At 38.1% G+C, this 16,502-nt stretch overlaps 1 protein-coding gene across 1 annotated transcript; it reads left to right on the top strand.

Moving 5' to 3' along the window:
* Positions 1-12,041: 12,041 nt before the first annotated feature.
* On the top strand, positions 12,042-13,426 carry LOC116174590 (TPPP family protein CG45057-like). The gene is made up of 4 exons (XM_031492529.1): positions 12,042-12,135; positions 12,199-12,385; positions 12,439-12,568; positions 13,211-13,426. The coding sequence occupies exons 1-4, from the start codon at positions 12,042-12,044 to the stop codon at positions 13,394-13,396; spliced, it is 597 nt and encodes a 198-aa protein (XP_031348389.1). The 3' UTR covers positions 13,397-13,426.
* The last annotated feature ends 3,076 nt before the right edge of the window (positions 13,427-16,502 follow it).

Here is a 16,502-nt window from a genome sequence, read left to right on the forward strand (position 1 = left end):
CAATCGTTTTAAGAGAGGGGCAGTGTAACGAATATTCCAGAAATCCTGATAGACGTCGAGGTAATAAATAGTTCGCGCTGATATAAATTGTGTATATGTGAGTGATTCCTAAATAATATTTTACTGTTATAAATCAATCCGTTTTAAGACTGTTATAAATTTATTGTTCATTAATCATAAATACTTACAGCACAATAAAAAATCGAGTTTGGTTTTTGAATTCACTCTACTTTTTATGTCCAGGGAGGTATAACAAGTGGAGTATTGTATTTTAAGGTTTTTACGTCGGTATGGGTTGTGCTTAAGGGGGTGGTGGGGATAGTTTTAAAATAAGTCATTTGGATTCCCCCTGGTTTTTAAAGTAACGGTATTTTTTATTTTTTTGATATCTGTTTTTAAGTAAAAAAAATAGCCATTGCTAGTTTTCAAAGGCCCACGTTGTATAATATCCGTGTTTTTAATTTGTTTTGGTGGGCAAAGTGTGAAGGGTTATGTTGCTTCATTGGTAACTCAGAACTCACTTACTAACTGCATCTTCCTTCTTCACCTGAAAGTTAACTGTTTGAAAAGAGGAAAGGTAGTTGTTTTTTTTCGACTATGCGATTCAGAAAAGTAAAGAAAACTTGGCACTATACAATTCTATTAAAATGTTTATAATTCCCATAGGAAAAAGATTTATGCTCGTTTCTATTTTAAAACTTTTTTAATTATTTGTGTTGCCATTACCAATCATTGTTTCCTGGTTAAATTCAAATTGAGTCAACCCAAAATAATGCCACAAAAAATGTTGTGTGAAACTATTTTTGAAATGCCAACAATCGGTTTTCCGTAGTCATTGAGCTCGCGCTGGCACAACACAGTTTTAAAAAGTGAAATGAGATGCTTTCTATAGGACTATTTATACCAAATTCTATATGCTGATTCTATTACTGTATCCACCAGCGTCTATGCGTCCGATTTAAATATTAAAATCGAATTTATTAGGCACCCCAGAAGAATTTTTTTGTGAAGATCGGAAACGGAGGAGGGAAAAATTAAAAAAAAAGTAAACAAAAGATACTTACATAATTTTTCTTATAACCACTCATCGTAAAATTTTCGAAAAACTTGTGTCACTACATCCACAACGAAAAACTCGAGACACTGCAGCCGCAAAGAAACGGAATGAATAAATCGAATGCAACGCGTGTTTTAAATATTAATTTAGATTAAATCATCAATTTAAAATGTATTAGTTAACCCAGCGTTAGTTTATGTTAATAAATTTCGTACTAAAAAACAAGACACCGGGCCCGTTTAATTCATTTCATCGATAATCACGGTACATCACTTGTACGACGTCATCTTAGACGCTAAGCGTCTTTAGCATCCTTAGCGCAGACCGTCGAAATTTGACGAGAAGACGCGAGGCACTATTTATAGGAAATTTCGCCGGCTATTCTCGTCCCATTTTTTTTTATAAATGTGGGTACCGTAAAATAGGACGCGATATATCGATGACGATTTCCAGCTTGTCTTACAAACGATAATTAGAAAGGTTACCCCTGTGTCACGTTTGATCATTGCGCTGAGTTTGCTGGGTTGGAAAGAACATATTAGCATTCCTAACTTGCTCAACCCCTTTTGTCTTTGAAGTTGCGTTATGTACAAATTGACTATTAAAATGATGAGACAGTAGCGATATTTCCAATACTTTACTTTGTCAGTTTGCTAGTGATAAACGATAGCGACAAAAATATAATAAACGAAGCCCAAAATAGAAGAATTTGAGGTCCTGCGGTAATGCTTCTACATTTCTCTTCAAAACTAACACGTTTTCGTCAAACTTTCAAATTGGAGAATGGCCTAGCAAGTAAAGTCCTGTAATAATGCAAATAGAACATGTTTTTATTACAAATGCCCTAAATTTTGGTATATTTATGTTAATGGCAGAAACGCTTGCCCTGCACTCGGAAATACTGCCAAGGAAAAGAGTAGGTGGAGAAAAACCTTCATACTGTATGAACAAATGCCAGATAAAGTTAATTGACCAAATAATTTGGAGCAGCAAGATGTAGGTATATTAGCATATAAACAACACACAGGTAAGCAGCCGGTAATTTTAACAAAAAAAGTTGTATTACGAATTCACGAAAGGTGAGCACTGCGCCACTAGTTTGCGAACCAATTTCCGACTATTTCATATTGTTACCATCTCTTTCTCGCTCATAGGCGATGAGGATGAAGAACTCGTTTGAAATTGGTTCACAAACTAGTGACCCAGCGCTCACCTTTCGTTAATTCAACTGTAGTCTATATAGGCTGATTCAAATTCGAGGGCCACCATGGGGATCTCGGAAACTGTAAGAGATAGGTAGGTGGTTTAAATTTGGCAAAGCTGCGTATTTTGAAACTTAGCAAAATGCCGTTTTAAAAATGATAAAATTCCGGCTACTTTTAGAAATATCTTTAAAAATGCTTCAAAAAGTAAAAATGACTTCCAAAACAAAAAAAAACAAAGTTGATGTTGGTTATCCGGAGACGAAATGTCAGACTTCAAATTTAAAACTATAGCATCCTGTAGAGGGAAAAAATATAATAACGTGGCATTTATTTTGAAATATCTTTTTAAGTAACTTCGGTAAAAAATAAAAACGATTTAGCAAAATTTTCAGGATATCTCCGAAAGTAGTCGGAATTTTTTCAGTTTTAAAACGTCATTTTGTTAAGCATCAAAATGTGCAACTTTGCCAAATTTAAACACCTACCTATCTCTGACAGTTTCCAAAATCCCCATGGTGGCCCTTGAATTTGGATCAGCCTGTATATTGCATTACAACACACCGAGTCATTTATTAGTCCAGTAACTCAAAATAGATATGAAAATTGTGATCAAATAACACAAACTCTGACAGAACTGCCCCTTGATCAACGTATGCCTACTCTATTGTCTGCGTGCTGCTTTTTTGAAGTGGCTTAAGTGAAATAGTTTTGTGTTGAATGCTCCTTTGGAGTGTTTATTGCTAGCGTCAACTATTAATAACAGTTTGTACCAATTAATATTTTTAGCATTGGACATGCTTATGTTTTGTATGGGTGTGAATTAAGCAGGTTTGCTGAGTAGAAAAGAAGACAAGTGGTGTCGCGTCTAGTGTTGATTGTACCGTACTCGACTGCAATCGCTAGATATTACACGCAGGTTAGCTACGCCGCTTATTATTCAGAAAGTTTACGATTGCGACACGAGCGCGCTAAGCCAGAGTTTCCATCTTCACTCTCTGTTATTGCATTTGTGCATCCAGATCCCTTTTTGCCAGTTCATTTTCCATCTTCCTACTCTTTTCCTCCTTTCGGCATCAGCCCATCCGCATCAATTTCTTTCAAAATAATTTCCTCTTTGTTCTTCCCACATTCCTTTTACGAATTCATCTTCGTTGTCTTTCGCCCATTCTCTTTCTCTATCGCCGCTTTCGTCGTATCTTACTGGTTACCGCTCTGTGCCCTGTCGCTAACCTTATCTTTCTATTTCAGTTTCTTCCTATACAATTTGGTGTCCTTCCGTTTAACTTGAACAGGTACTTTGTTGTTCTAAAATAATTGTTGAACCTCTCTCTCCAACCCCTTTTTTTTAAATTCTATTATCTGTGCCCCTTTGTTTCTTTGCATTTGGTACCCTAAATATTTAATTCTTCTATTCTTTCCTTCTTCCATTTCTAATCCCCATTTTCCTTCCACTTCTCTTCCCAAATCTCATCATCTTCAACTTTTCTACATTTAGCTCTTTCCATTCCCATTACGTTTCCATTCGTTCCATAATTTCCTTCATTTGTACTACCTTTGTTGCTATGATCACTGCGTCGTCCGCGTATGCCAGAGACCTTAATATCTTTCTTTTTCCCACTACTATCCCTCCACTTTTGCCCTGTTTTAATACTTTTTCAATGCCTCTTCAGTAGAGATTAAATAATAAGGTTGGACTAAGTGGGCATCTCTGTCTTAATCCTTCAGATCGTCTGTTCTTACTCTCAATCTTGTCCTTTTCTTGACCCTATCAGTGACCAAAATCCAAGCCTCTTTACATATCACGTCTTTGATCTTTCTCTGTCGCTTTCCCTTTGTAATGTTCCTAGGGGTCTATCAAGCCGACACTGAAAGCGTTGACTTACCCCATACTTACCGTTGGCAACTCTGGCAAGAAACTACAAGCAGAGCCACCTACCTTTCAAGTCGAAACAATGGACGTTTCGCGGTACTTTTGAATTTGGATGGCAGTCGGTTCGATATGGGTATCACGAATGGACTCCTGCGTTGTGTATCGGTTCTTTTATGTGTTGGGACGTGAGACATCATCGGGAAGGGAATTAAATAAAAGACATAACTTTTGTGCGCAAGAAATGACAAGAAGAAAAAAATATATTACGCGCACACAAGACCATGCCAGGGAAACCTTCTACGGGACTAAAACCCTGACATGGGCCACACAAATACATGAAATAAATCACCTACAGCAATAAAATGCAAGAGAAAATACACATAAATAAAACATTTCAAATTGTATGATAAAAATCAGATAATCAAATCAAATGCAATTAAACAAGTTCATAAAAACAAAATACACAAGACATCATAAATGCAGTGGAAAACATGATAAATCAATTCAGTACAAAACACATCAAAATACCTGTACGATCAATAGAGATAACACAACTCGTCAAATAAACAAATTGCATGTACATAGGAAACATGTAAATGGTATGGCTCTACTCCATCCTTCCGTTAACATAATTTAATTTAACACGAAAAGTACATGTGAGGATGCCATTGGTCAATAGCAAGTCTTCATGTGAAAATCGATTATCGCTCAAGCAGAACATATTTTAAATAGAGGAAATGTAAATGAGAGGGCCCCCCCTCGTATTGCTAAGATGTTAAGAACTACAATCCGCACGAGACGAGTAAGCAACAGATACAGCGAAACATCTAACTGCATTAGGTACCTACTCCACTGAGACAGAAATACCCACTCGCACACACAAACATCGAAACATCAAATAAAAGAGCCCCCCTTCGTATAGCTAACGCACAAGAACTGTAGCGCCCCACGAAACAGAAAGTAACAGATACTGCGAACAATCAAACTGTATTAGGTACTTCCCTCATGGAATAGTTATGGGTCAATCGAACAGAGCAACATCACACCGATAATCAACTCCTCATGAATAACAGAAACTAATTACGTAATTAAACAAAAAAATGGCATAATCATCTGTAAAGTATTACAAACAGGATTCATCTAACGGTACACGAAACAAATGCATGGAGTACGTCATGATTCAGATATCGTAGTTTATGCAAAATCAGCAAAATGTAAATAATATCAAATTGAGGCAAGAATTCAATGATTAAATAGCTAGTACAAGAAAGAATAAAATGGTTACTACCTGTAAATACACCTTCAAAACACCATCACCCAAAATAATAATCAAGAATAATAAAAAAAACCCAGGAAAGCGTGTGCCTTCCGTCGGCCTCGTCGCCATCTTCTCCCCATTCTCCCCTAGCTTCGTTACCAAAATCCCCTAGTATTCGGCATCTGCGCAAAACGGTCGTTGGTTATATACAGAGCCTATTATATTTTTGTTTCGGATGTAAACGTGTGTTGCCTAACCATCAGGGTGGATTATCACAAAATGTAGCGCCATTTTCCAAATTTGGTTTTGTGTAGGATGTGCAGTGCCAACTTTCTTATTTATGGAAGCAATTAAATGAAATTTCATACATATACACTTTAAATAAAAGCAAAACTAACATTAGGTTTCAAATTTGGTTTTGCACATGCTATAGCCATACCCAGGAGCTCGTTTTCTATTTGTTTAGTTTATTGTATCATGGATTCAACCAGTAGCGGTCCCAGGATTTGGTAAAGGGAGGGGCCCAAACCCGAACTTTGTCCCAACACGGAAAAAAATAAAAGAAATCTCGCATAATGGAAATGAGATCCACACTAAATTGATGAAAAAAATTGACAATGGCCCCCCCCCCCCTGGGACCGCCACTGGATTCAACCGCTTTGTTTGGTGCGGTATATGCAGAGACATGGAGAGAGGAGATCGCTGATCGACGAGTGCGCATCCAAGAAAGGGTGCGACCTCATGGGCGCTGCCATTTTTACACCCGTTGTGTCATGTTGTGTTTATAGTGGTGTTATTTTAGCCTGTGTTCGTGTTTAGGAGAGCTTTTTTCGAGGTTTAAGTGTTTATTTTGTAACGTCAACGTCACTGGCATTTTCTTTTGTTCATTTGGATTGAGATATTATTTTCTTCCTACGGAGCTGCTGCCGAATAGAGTGTAGTGTATGAAGATTGCGTTAGATGTCTCTGGGTTGCGTCAGTAAACCTTTATAGTCCTGTTCAAATTTCGCGCTTCAATGGGTGTCAAAATGGCAGCCCCCTTGTTTTGTCACTTCGCGCAGTTTCATGCGCTATCTCCTCTCTCCATGTCTCTGGGTATATGTCACTGTTGGCTGATCAAATTTTTACATCGCAGTTAGCGGCAGTGTTGCCTCGATCTTTGCAATGTACGTTGTGCTGTTGCCGCAGTCCTTAAATACGCTGCATTTCATTGCATTGTTTAAATTAAAGTCACTAAATATAGAAAGTACCGCAATCCATTGGGCTCGTGTGTTAGAGAGAGAACGCATGATTTTTGCCCAAAAATGGCGGAAGTTACCAGAATCTAGTAACTTTAATGTTAGGGATTGTTCCACCTGTTTGGAGATATCTGTATATATTTTTATAAAACATGACAGTACTATGAAGTTAGGTTATAAAAAATGACAGCTATTCAGATTTTATTTGTCAATTTTTTTAGGTTGGCAGCAAATTTGCCCAAAAATGGCGGATGATTGCGGTACTTTCTATATCTAGTGACTTTAGTTTAAATAATGTAGATACATATATCAATTGTTTAAACAATGAAAATATAATTTGGGTTCAAATTAGTCTTTAATTCAAAGTTTTTGATGCAATTAAGAAAATTTCAATCGGGAAAAGTGCGGGTGCTAGCTCGATTTCAAGGCACCCTCACTTAAAAAATCGGCTTTTCGGCGGAACTCAGCGGTCACAAATTCTAATTTTGTGGGTACAAATTAGTCTTTAATTAGTCCTAAATTATATAGGTATATTTCAGAGACATGGAGAGACTCTGGTATATTTTTACTTGATTTGATCAAAGTGGGGGTGCCAACTTTATCGAGCTGAAATGAAGCAATCTTTGCGCACCTACATATAACCACAGAATATAACTGTTCGTAATTTCAGTAGAGAATTTGAAATTTCACACATGTTCGTCTTGAATTCGACAATTCACAGAAAATGAGTAAAATTCCAGTAACTGAAAAACTCTATAAAACCACTTTAAAGATAATTTTCACAATTAATAAGTCGAATCTGCTAAACAAATCGGCCGAAAATTCGAATACATATCTAATGATATCTAAAATAAGAAATGTTTGTTTACACTGCCGTGTAAGGTGGGTTGCATACCTCTCAGGCACATCAATGCATTCTTTTTTCTACGACCTTCATGAAAATGCGGTGCATCCCATCCCGGCGACGTACACCCCGGCAACGTTTTCCCGGCGACAACCTATCTCGGCGACTATTGCTTTCCCGGCATCGGTTATCCCGGCAATGCACACTTTCCTAACGCCGTCCGTCCAACCTCATTTCTAGTTTGTTTTTTGGACATAAATAATGATATGATTTAGAAGCGGATGTCAAATTTGGTACCGAAAGAGTTCAAATTGGCGGCACGACCGAAGCCGGGATTGCCCATCGGGTCATCGTCGAGTTTAGAACGCCGGGATAACCGAAGCCGGGAAGTAAATGGTCGCCGGGATGACTGTGGCCGATGAAAATGAGACCATATAACGTATAATCAATGAATGAAAAGATTCTTTATTCAATGATATAACCCATTACCTACACCCGTGCGTAATGGAAAAAATTAGAATAGATCATGTACGTTTGGAAGTGATAATTATCTACAAATGTCAGAACTGTCGTCAGACGTCGTTTTGGGGTTTGCCTTATTGTCGTTTCGAAATTCACGGAAGTCGTAGAAAAAATATGGTACGTAATTCGGTTGGAATTTGCGTATTAAGGCGCGTTTACACGTACCCATCAGCTAGCGCCAGTCTCTCTGAGCTGCCATTCTTATCTGGCAATGAGCAAAACCCAGGTCGTTTACACGTAGTGAGCAACACTGGTGCGGGTATATGGCAGCTACTGGCAAGAAAAATAGACGCGGTCTCTATTCGCCCCAACGCTTAACTGACACGAAAAAGTATTCACACGATGCCAGTAATATGCCAGTTCTAGCAGGCCAGTAAGACTGGAGCCAGCTACTGGATACGTCTAAACGCGCCTAAACCAAAAAATGTTAAAAGAAAATGATTCCGTTTTTACAAAATCTTTACAAGCAAGTGAAATGTGAATCATACTCAAATGTAGTTGTGGCCTATTAGTAGTTACACTCCAAATTGACTGCACGAAAACCGGACATCTACGACAATAGTAATAGTAATTCTTGGAACCAATTTCTGCAGACGCTGCCCGGGGTGTTGTTCGGAAAGTGATCGAAAGGCTGGCTATTAATCCCTTTTTCAACGAAATGTATTGTGAATCGACTAGTAGGTACCTATGTAGTTTCAGGTGCCTTTGCATCTCGAACGTAGATTAAAAATCTCATCTTGCAAAGAGATCACTTTGGAACTACACTCCGCATCATTAATAAACCCCTAAAGAGCATCTCAAAAAGCGGCAGAGCACCTGATCGGTGTGGCCCTACGGGGTAATTCGATTTGGCCCATTTTCAATTTGCTTGTTACATGTGGCATATAGCCCGATAGGTCAACTGTGCAAAGTTTGAACCAAATCGGTCCAAGCGTTTGACAGTTATCGTTTTCACGGACGGACGGACGGACGAACACCATCGACTCTCCTATAAAGCTTGCATCGCTTTTGCTCTGCTGCTTAATAAATAAAAGTTACAGTGGAGGCCGAAGTACGGCTATCCATCCTGTGAAAAACGTCCACATGCATTTAAAGGGCCCCATTCACATGCGGATATGTACGGCGGATCTGTACGGCGGACAGATGCGTGTTGAGCTACACACAGGCGGATATGGCTGTACACAGATCACGGACAAATCTCAATAGACGAGCAGGCGGCGTTCTGTCGCTATTTCAGTTCTGTAGTACTAGCTCTGGGTTGTGTTCTTTTGGGTGCTGTGGTAATTGGTATGGATCATAAGGAGAAACTGACAATAATTTGATGATATATAGTATTATTTGAAGATACGAAAAAAAGAGACTGTGGTCACAACAGTGATTCCTGAAACGAAAAAAGTACCCTCATGTGAGAATTAGAACGAGAGAGTTCTAATCTCGGTTTTAATAATTTGCACAATTTATTAAAATATGTTCACCAGGGGGCGTAGCGTGAGTGATTGAGCGAGGGATGTGACGGGGGGGGTTTGGGGGGGGGGGTGGACAACCGCCAAATCGAAGGGGGGTTTTTGCAAAATTTGCCCTTGAAAATCGCATTTTAAAGCATTATAAGGTCCAGAATTGATAAACAAACGTACAATTTTTTTTTATTAAATTTAATACGAAAAAGCAGTAACAATAAAAAAAGGTAAGTATGTACTAATTTTTAAAATGAAGATCAATTCGTCGATTTTTGTTTTGTTTAGCGAAAACGTCTATAACTGTTTCTTCAAATGTGGGTACCGATCTCATATCTTCTAACAGTGCACCCTCAATGCTCATTAATGCTAAAGCGGAGAGTCTTTGTTGGTTTTGAGAATTTCGCAGATAAGTCTTTATTCTTTTTAAACAAGAAAACGATCTCTCTGCGGAACTGCTTGTGGCAGGAATAGTTAAAATTAATTTGCACAATTTAGATGACTCTGGGAAGACAGAAGATAATCCAAAAGACGTAATGTATTGATGTAGCTCAAACACACTGCTCTTTTTCATATCGGGATCTCTATAAATCACTGAAAGTTCACTTTTTAAACGATCTGCGTCAAAGAATTTTCCGTACGTGGTTAATAAAGAAGAAAAAAGTTCGTCAGGGAAGTTCTTTACAAATGAATCAAATAGTGTGGAATCCAGAAGACGTAAAAATTTCAACTTAGAAATTTCGCTAAACCGTTGAGTAATGTTCAAAATAATAACGTCTAAAATTTCATAAAACAAACGTGCGTATGTGCTTTTATTATCTTCTTCGGGAATTTTATCCAAACGCATTCTCTTGTTTGGTGGCCGATAGTCCGACGTAAATCTCTCCATACGCTCCCAAATATCACTAAACTCTTCTCTCATTCGCTGGATATGTGATTTAAAATTAAAATTTTCATCATGACCTCTAAATGGAAGGCCAAGTTTACCTAGCAGACATGTCACCCTGACAAGAGATCCCACAATGTGTCTGTTTTGTTTAACAATTTCATTATGTTTTTCTATACTTAGTTTGTACTGAGTACTTAAAGCAAATTCAATTCTTTGACTTTTTCCAAACAATAACAACTTTTTTTCACAGGAAATATGATTCTCCGAATTAGTATGCCTCTTACCGGAACGATATATATTGTTTAAATCATTATATCCCGATGTATTCCACACACTTTTCTCTGAAGAGAACAATAAACAAGACCAGCAAAAAAGCTTATTTAGTTCCTTACACCCACAAAGCCAATGTTCATTTTTATATACGTTTTCATTAAAATGTCGAACGCACGATTTCAGTTTCGTGTTTATATTTAAAGTGGGTCGCGGTTGTCCATTTTCAATTATTTGTAATTTTTGTGTAAACGAACAAGTATTAAATGACGAACGTAACAGCTTTTCAATGACACAGTCACATTTCATTGGAGCAGGAGCAGCCATCGCGATCGCATACAAAAACAAACTCAACGCGCTTATTACGCTTAAACTGCAAGAACGAGATGCGGTCCTGAAATCGCATCACAGTGCACGTAAACGAGCATTTAGCAGCAGCAGAGTGATCCATGTGAGGTCATTGATTCATGTTGACTTCGAACGTTTGTCTTTATGTGGCATACACCATCGCATCAAACCTAGTCAGTCAGCAACTTCGCTCGCACGGCTCGAAATAAAATAATTTAAATTTGACAGAGGCGTACTAGTAATTAGTAAATAAATAATGTATGCTTCTGGTAGGGTTAAAAAATATTAATTACCTACAAATAAAAAATAAATAAACAAATACCGCCAATTTTTGAAGGGATGCGACGCATCACTCGCATCCATGGACGCCACGCCCCTGATGCCTTACCAGTTATTGAGAGGAATGATACCCACATGAGGCAGTTACCAGTAGAGAGCGATTAATTGCCACGCTACAGTACTTAGCAACTTGAAGGAATTTTGAAGACCTAAAATTCAGTTTGCAATCTCCCCTCAGCTTCTCGGGAAAATTATACCTGAAACTTTCAAATAAGCCACCAGCCTTGGCAGAATATGCTCGGAAATGGCATAAAATAATTTCATTAGTAGTTAGGTGTGCTTGGTTGGTGGAGTAAGGCACTACAATCTTTACCAGTATTTAAATTGTTCCCCAAAAATGCGCATTGTGTTCTGGAATGTTAATATCACCGTAGTCTTCAAATTTTACATTTAAAGATATCCCCAAAAGGTAACTGATCGGATTGTATTTGACTAACAGTTTCACCAACAGTTCGGTGTTGTTCCGCAATTTTGCTTGTAAAATTTAAAAGATCATTTAGCACAATTTGCGCCTGCATTATATTCAAAGTAATTTAAACAAAATATTTTTTTAAATGACTGTTTAATTGGAGTAGGTTGAGTCGCATTTCCATTTTGATTTCTTAAATTTCCAAACATATTTTCAAGAATTACGTATTTGATGATTCTATGTCCGGCAAACAAATCCGTGAAACGACTACACACGTGCGTATTTGTCGGGCTCGCTGTCCGTGCTCGTCGTTCTGATCGACGGATGGCGAGCAAGATATGTACGCCGAACACGCGGATACACACATACGAATTGATACAGATCTGTCCCGCGTACATGTCCGCCGTACAGATCCGCCGTACATATCCGCATGTGAATGGACCCTTTTAGATTAATTAATCTCAGTAACCTAATTGACGTCCGTCAATTTTCAAGCTTTGCTCATACAAGGGGGTATCAGTCTGGAGGAAATTTTTAGTTTATTTGCAAAGTTTGGCGACACGAAGAGCGATGGAAAGGTGATCACTCTAACTAACGCCGACAAATGGTTGAAGCAAGCCCAAGTTGTCGATGGCAAGAAAATGACGACCACCGATACTGGAATAGCCTTTAATAAATTAAAGTACCTAAATGTAAGTAGGTTATGTACTTTTACTTAAATATGTGGTGTTACAGATCGAAAACGATCACATTTAAACAATTTATGGAGTTTATTGAGGATCTAGCGAAATCTAAAAACATGAATGTCGAGGAAATTAAGACCAAACTTCTAGCGTGCAGTATACCTGGTGGCCATGGAGTTACGGTACGTTAACTTCATAGCATTTCTGTTTGTTTGTTGCTAGACACCGTTTCGTTACATTTTATCTTTTTCGTACTTCCGAGACTAAAGTGACAACTTCACTCCATTATGACAAGTACTGAAGTGTCACTTTTTGTCCCGCCGGGATTAAATTTGGGCGAAAATCCCGGAAGGATGAAATTATTAACAAGGCAATTTCAGTAGGTTGTTTCACATTTTGTATGCGGCACTACTTCTTAAACTCATTGTACTGCTGCTCATATAGTTTTTTGGATTTCGGTGGTATCAATTCATTCCTTAGTTTGGCTGCTTTTTATCAATATCAAATACACCTTTGTCACCCACCACCAAAATTATGACACTAGCAATGACAGTTTCCAAATTATTTTTGTTACCATAGCATAGGGTTTGTCGTACCAACGCAACGTTCTTATGGTAACTGGTTAATCAGCGATTTTTTGAAAGAACGCGTTCTCTAACTCCATACATATTAAGTGTTTCAGTTTCGGAAGTACGAAAAATATCGTATATACCTTGCGACTGAAGTAGTGGTCTTAATCCCTCAGGTAAATTATATTTATAAACTTTACCTTCGGGATTAAAAGTACTACTTCAGTCCCGCGGTATATAATATACTATTTCTAGCAAACTGTGCATGTGGGCGGAGTGGATCGTCTTACGGATACGTCACAATATACGGGAAGCCATAAAGAGCGCTTTGATGAAAGTGGTAAAGGCAAAGGAAAAGAGGGAAGAGAGGACATTCATGATGACAGAGGATACGTGACAGGCTACAAAAATAAAGATACCTACGACAAAACCCACAAATGAACATATCTTGGCCATCCAAATAAATTACTAGCCCCCTAGTCTTTCTTTCCCGAACGAAATCATCAGAACTCGTGCTCTGGAGATGGTAAAGAATGTGACCAGAGTGTGAATGTGTCACTGAAGGCAAATGGCCAAATAAAACTCTCAATCTAATACGAAAGGTTGCGCTTACTATGGAAAGGAAATATTTTTCAATTTCAAAAATCGTGAATATGTCCGTTTTGCGGGGTATTGTAAGCATAATTCCAGAATTCCACCGAACAGTTAATGAGCTTAACCTTTCTTGACGAGTTATACCAACAAGTTAAAAAAGTAATCGTAGACAATTTAGAAAAAGCGAACTTGCATTCATTTCCCATTTGTAAGATGCAACTTCTTTTAAAATTTTGTAAAAATCCGGCCACAAATAAGATTATTACCCTAAAATTTCAGGAGGATTGGTTCACACTCACAGATAACGAATGTGGGTCTGGGCATGCGCAATACTTATTTTATACGTGCTTTTAGTCGGATCGGATTACGCATGCGCAAAACAAATTATTTGTACATACAAAATTTCATTTAAATATCTTAAAAAATAAAAAATCAAATTGCGCTTGCGCACAATACATCATTGAATTATTTCTACAAATTAAAAAATTGGATTGCGCAAATACAAAAGTTATCGTGCACACCGACAGCAGGCGGACGGACAGACAGACGGGCAGACAGCCAGACCGCAACACAATCTCGAGGATCGTTAATAAACAGCAAAAGTGTAAAATTATGGTACTACTGCATAATATATGAAGATTTTTTACCATAACTTTTTTCGTAAGCAGCACATAAAAAATTCCTTTGTGCAAACCAAAGAATACTTATTACTCTTGACAACATAACGGACTAAATTGCGATACAAGTATAAATTGTGCACAACTCCTTTGCAGATACCTAAAGCGCATTTTTTAGCGTAACACAACGAAGTTGAGGTAAAGCTTATGTGCTCGTGTTTCCCTCTGTCCGTCCGTCCATTCCATCGAGATCTCGGCCCCTGGGCCACCTAGAGACTTCGGGTTTTCGCTAATTGTCTATATTTGCCCATTTCGATCAGTTTCATTTAACTCCATATTTTGCGCAGATTGCGCAATGCCAACTTTCATATCTATGGAGATATTTCTTTGAAATTTTAACCACAGCCGCTTCTAGTAAAGGCAAACATTTCGCACATGGTAAAACTTATGTGGGCATGCGCAGTGACTGCACAGACTGCTCATAGCCAACTTTCTTATGCATGGTAATATTTCTTTGAAACTTTATTTTACTTATTTAACTCCTCTCTTTCTCTGGACGTGGACGTGCTTCAATACGCAGATTCGACATTTTGTGTGCTTTCGATGACAATGCATCGTTTCAATACTTAGTGTAACGCGGCAATACCCACGAGTGGGTTTTGAAACATTTTTTTTACCGAAATAGCTTGGTAAATGGTTGTGTGCTCTCGAAGTAGGTACATAAATGATCAATGGACAGGAGGATCTTTGCACATAAACGTTTAAAGGCCGCTTTGCATACATTCAAAATCCTCCGACACTCCATATTTGCACTGAAAGCGTTTGACGGCATCCCCAATACATATGTCTCGTTCTGACGTTCCACTTGCTTTTTACGAGTAGGTACGCTCTTCCGATTCATTTTGCCTTTGACAGTACTTTCCTCCGACAAACGTTTTCCGAGATACAAACGTAGATATATAGAGGAATAAGGAGTCGAGGAGGAGGACTATATGGTTGGTAGAAATTAATTCCTTTCATTGAGCCGTTCCATTAGAGTATCATGAAGGATAAACCAGTTCACCCACCTCTTTTGATAAGAGATCGGAAAGAAGCACAGTTGGTTGTCGTATGTAAAACTTATGCACGTGTTACTTTCAAAAACAGCATCTCAGCAAATAATTCAAGAGCCCCCTCCCCCGGAAACGAAACTTGATGGCCGTCTGGCTCACCTCCAAGCCCCAAGGCATAAGCTTCTAGGAACATTCCCCTAAAAGTAGTTCAAAACGGCAAAAGTGGGACCCACTTCCGGACAGGACGGACAAAACGCAAACAATAGCAAATGTTTTTAATTCGTCAAAAAATGCGCTAAAAAGTACCTACAACAATAGCTCTTAACTTAAGATTAAGAACTAGTAGCGGCCGAACGGTCGTAGGGTCGGACAGACGGAAATGCGCTGAAAAAACAAGGAAGATTGGCAAGATTACCTAAAAAATCATTTAAGGGGGGGGGGGGGGGGGGGGGAGCAAATGTTTTAGAATCCGGATGTTACCCAATATTCTTATAACAAAAAAATGGTTCATCCTCGAAACTTTATACCAAACCAAGCACTTAACGTTGTAGCTGGTTATTGCCGCAGAATTATAATTAATAATCTTCCATACTCTGCTGAAGGACGCCTAATTTTATGCAACTGAATTAACTACTTAAAACAACTGCAGATTTTGCTGTCATATTAATGAATTGGAGTATTATTGCGTTGGCTTCTGTATTTTTATTTTCGTTCGTGTGCGATGTATTGAACTAAAGAAAAACTTGATATTGTCAATATATTGGTATAGTGCCGGTAATACTATACTCTCGACTATACTAGACACCTATTTTCTGTGTTGATCACTTTAAAATTAGGGGTTATTGAAATGCGAACCACGTAAGACACGGTAAACAACTCTCAATTTTAACGAAGGATATGAAACTGAATGTTTTAATTTTTGCGGAAAAGAATCCCATAAGATACTTGAGGGAAATCCTCTCCATCATAACCTAAAAGCATACTATTTACTGTCGTTTTTATTATAATCTAGAATGCCAATGCAAAATGCGTGCGCATGTTATTTCGTTCAAAAGGATTTTTGTCATTTAAAACTAGACAGGAAATCCCCATGTCTACTTCTAAATGAATAGCACTGTATACATTGTGTGGATAGTAACGGGCGATCAAAAATGAGTTGCTGTCGAGTCGCCCCTGGAAGTTCAAGTTAAATACGAATTCCCATGTAAACAAAAGTTCCAAAGGTGACTCGACAGCAACTCATTTTTGATCGCATTGTATAATGAGTAATGATCTTCGAAAATT

Source organism: Photinus pyralis, unplaced genomic scaffold (genome assembly GCF_008802855.1).
Source record: "Photinus pyralis isolate 1611_PpyrPB1 unplaced genomic scaffold, Ppyr1.3 Ppyr1.4_LG6, whole genome shotgun sequence".
Taxonomy (NCBI): domain Eukaryota; kingdom Metazoa; phylum Arthropoda; class Insecta; order Coleoptera; family Lampyridae; genus Photinus; species Photinus pyralis.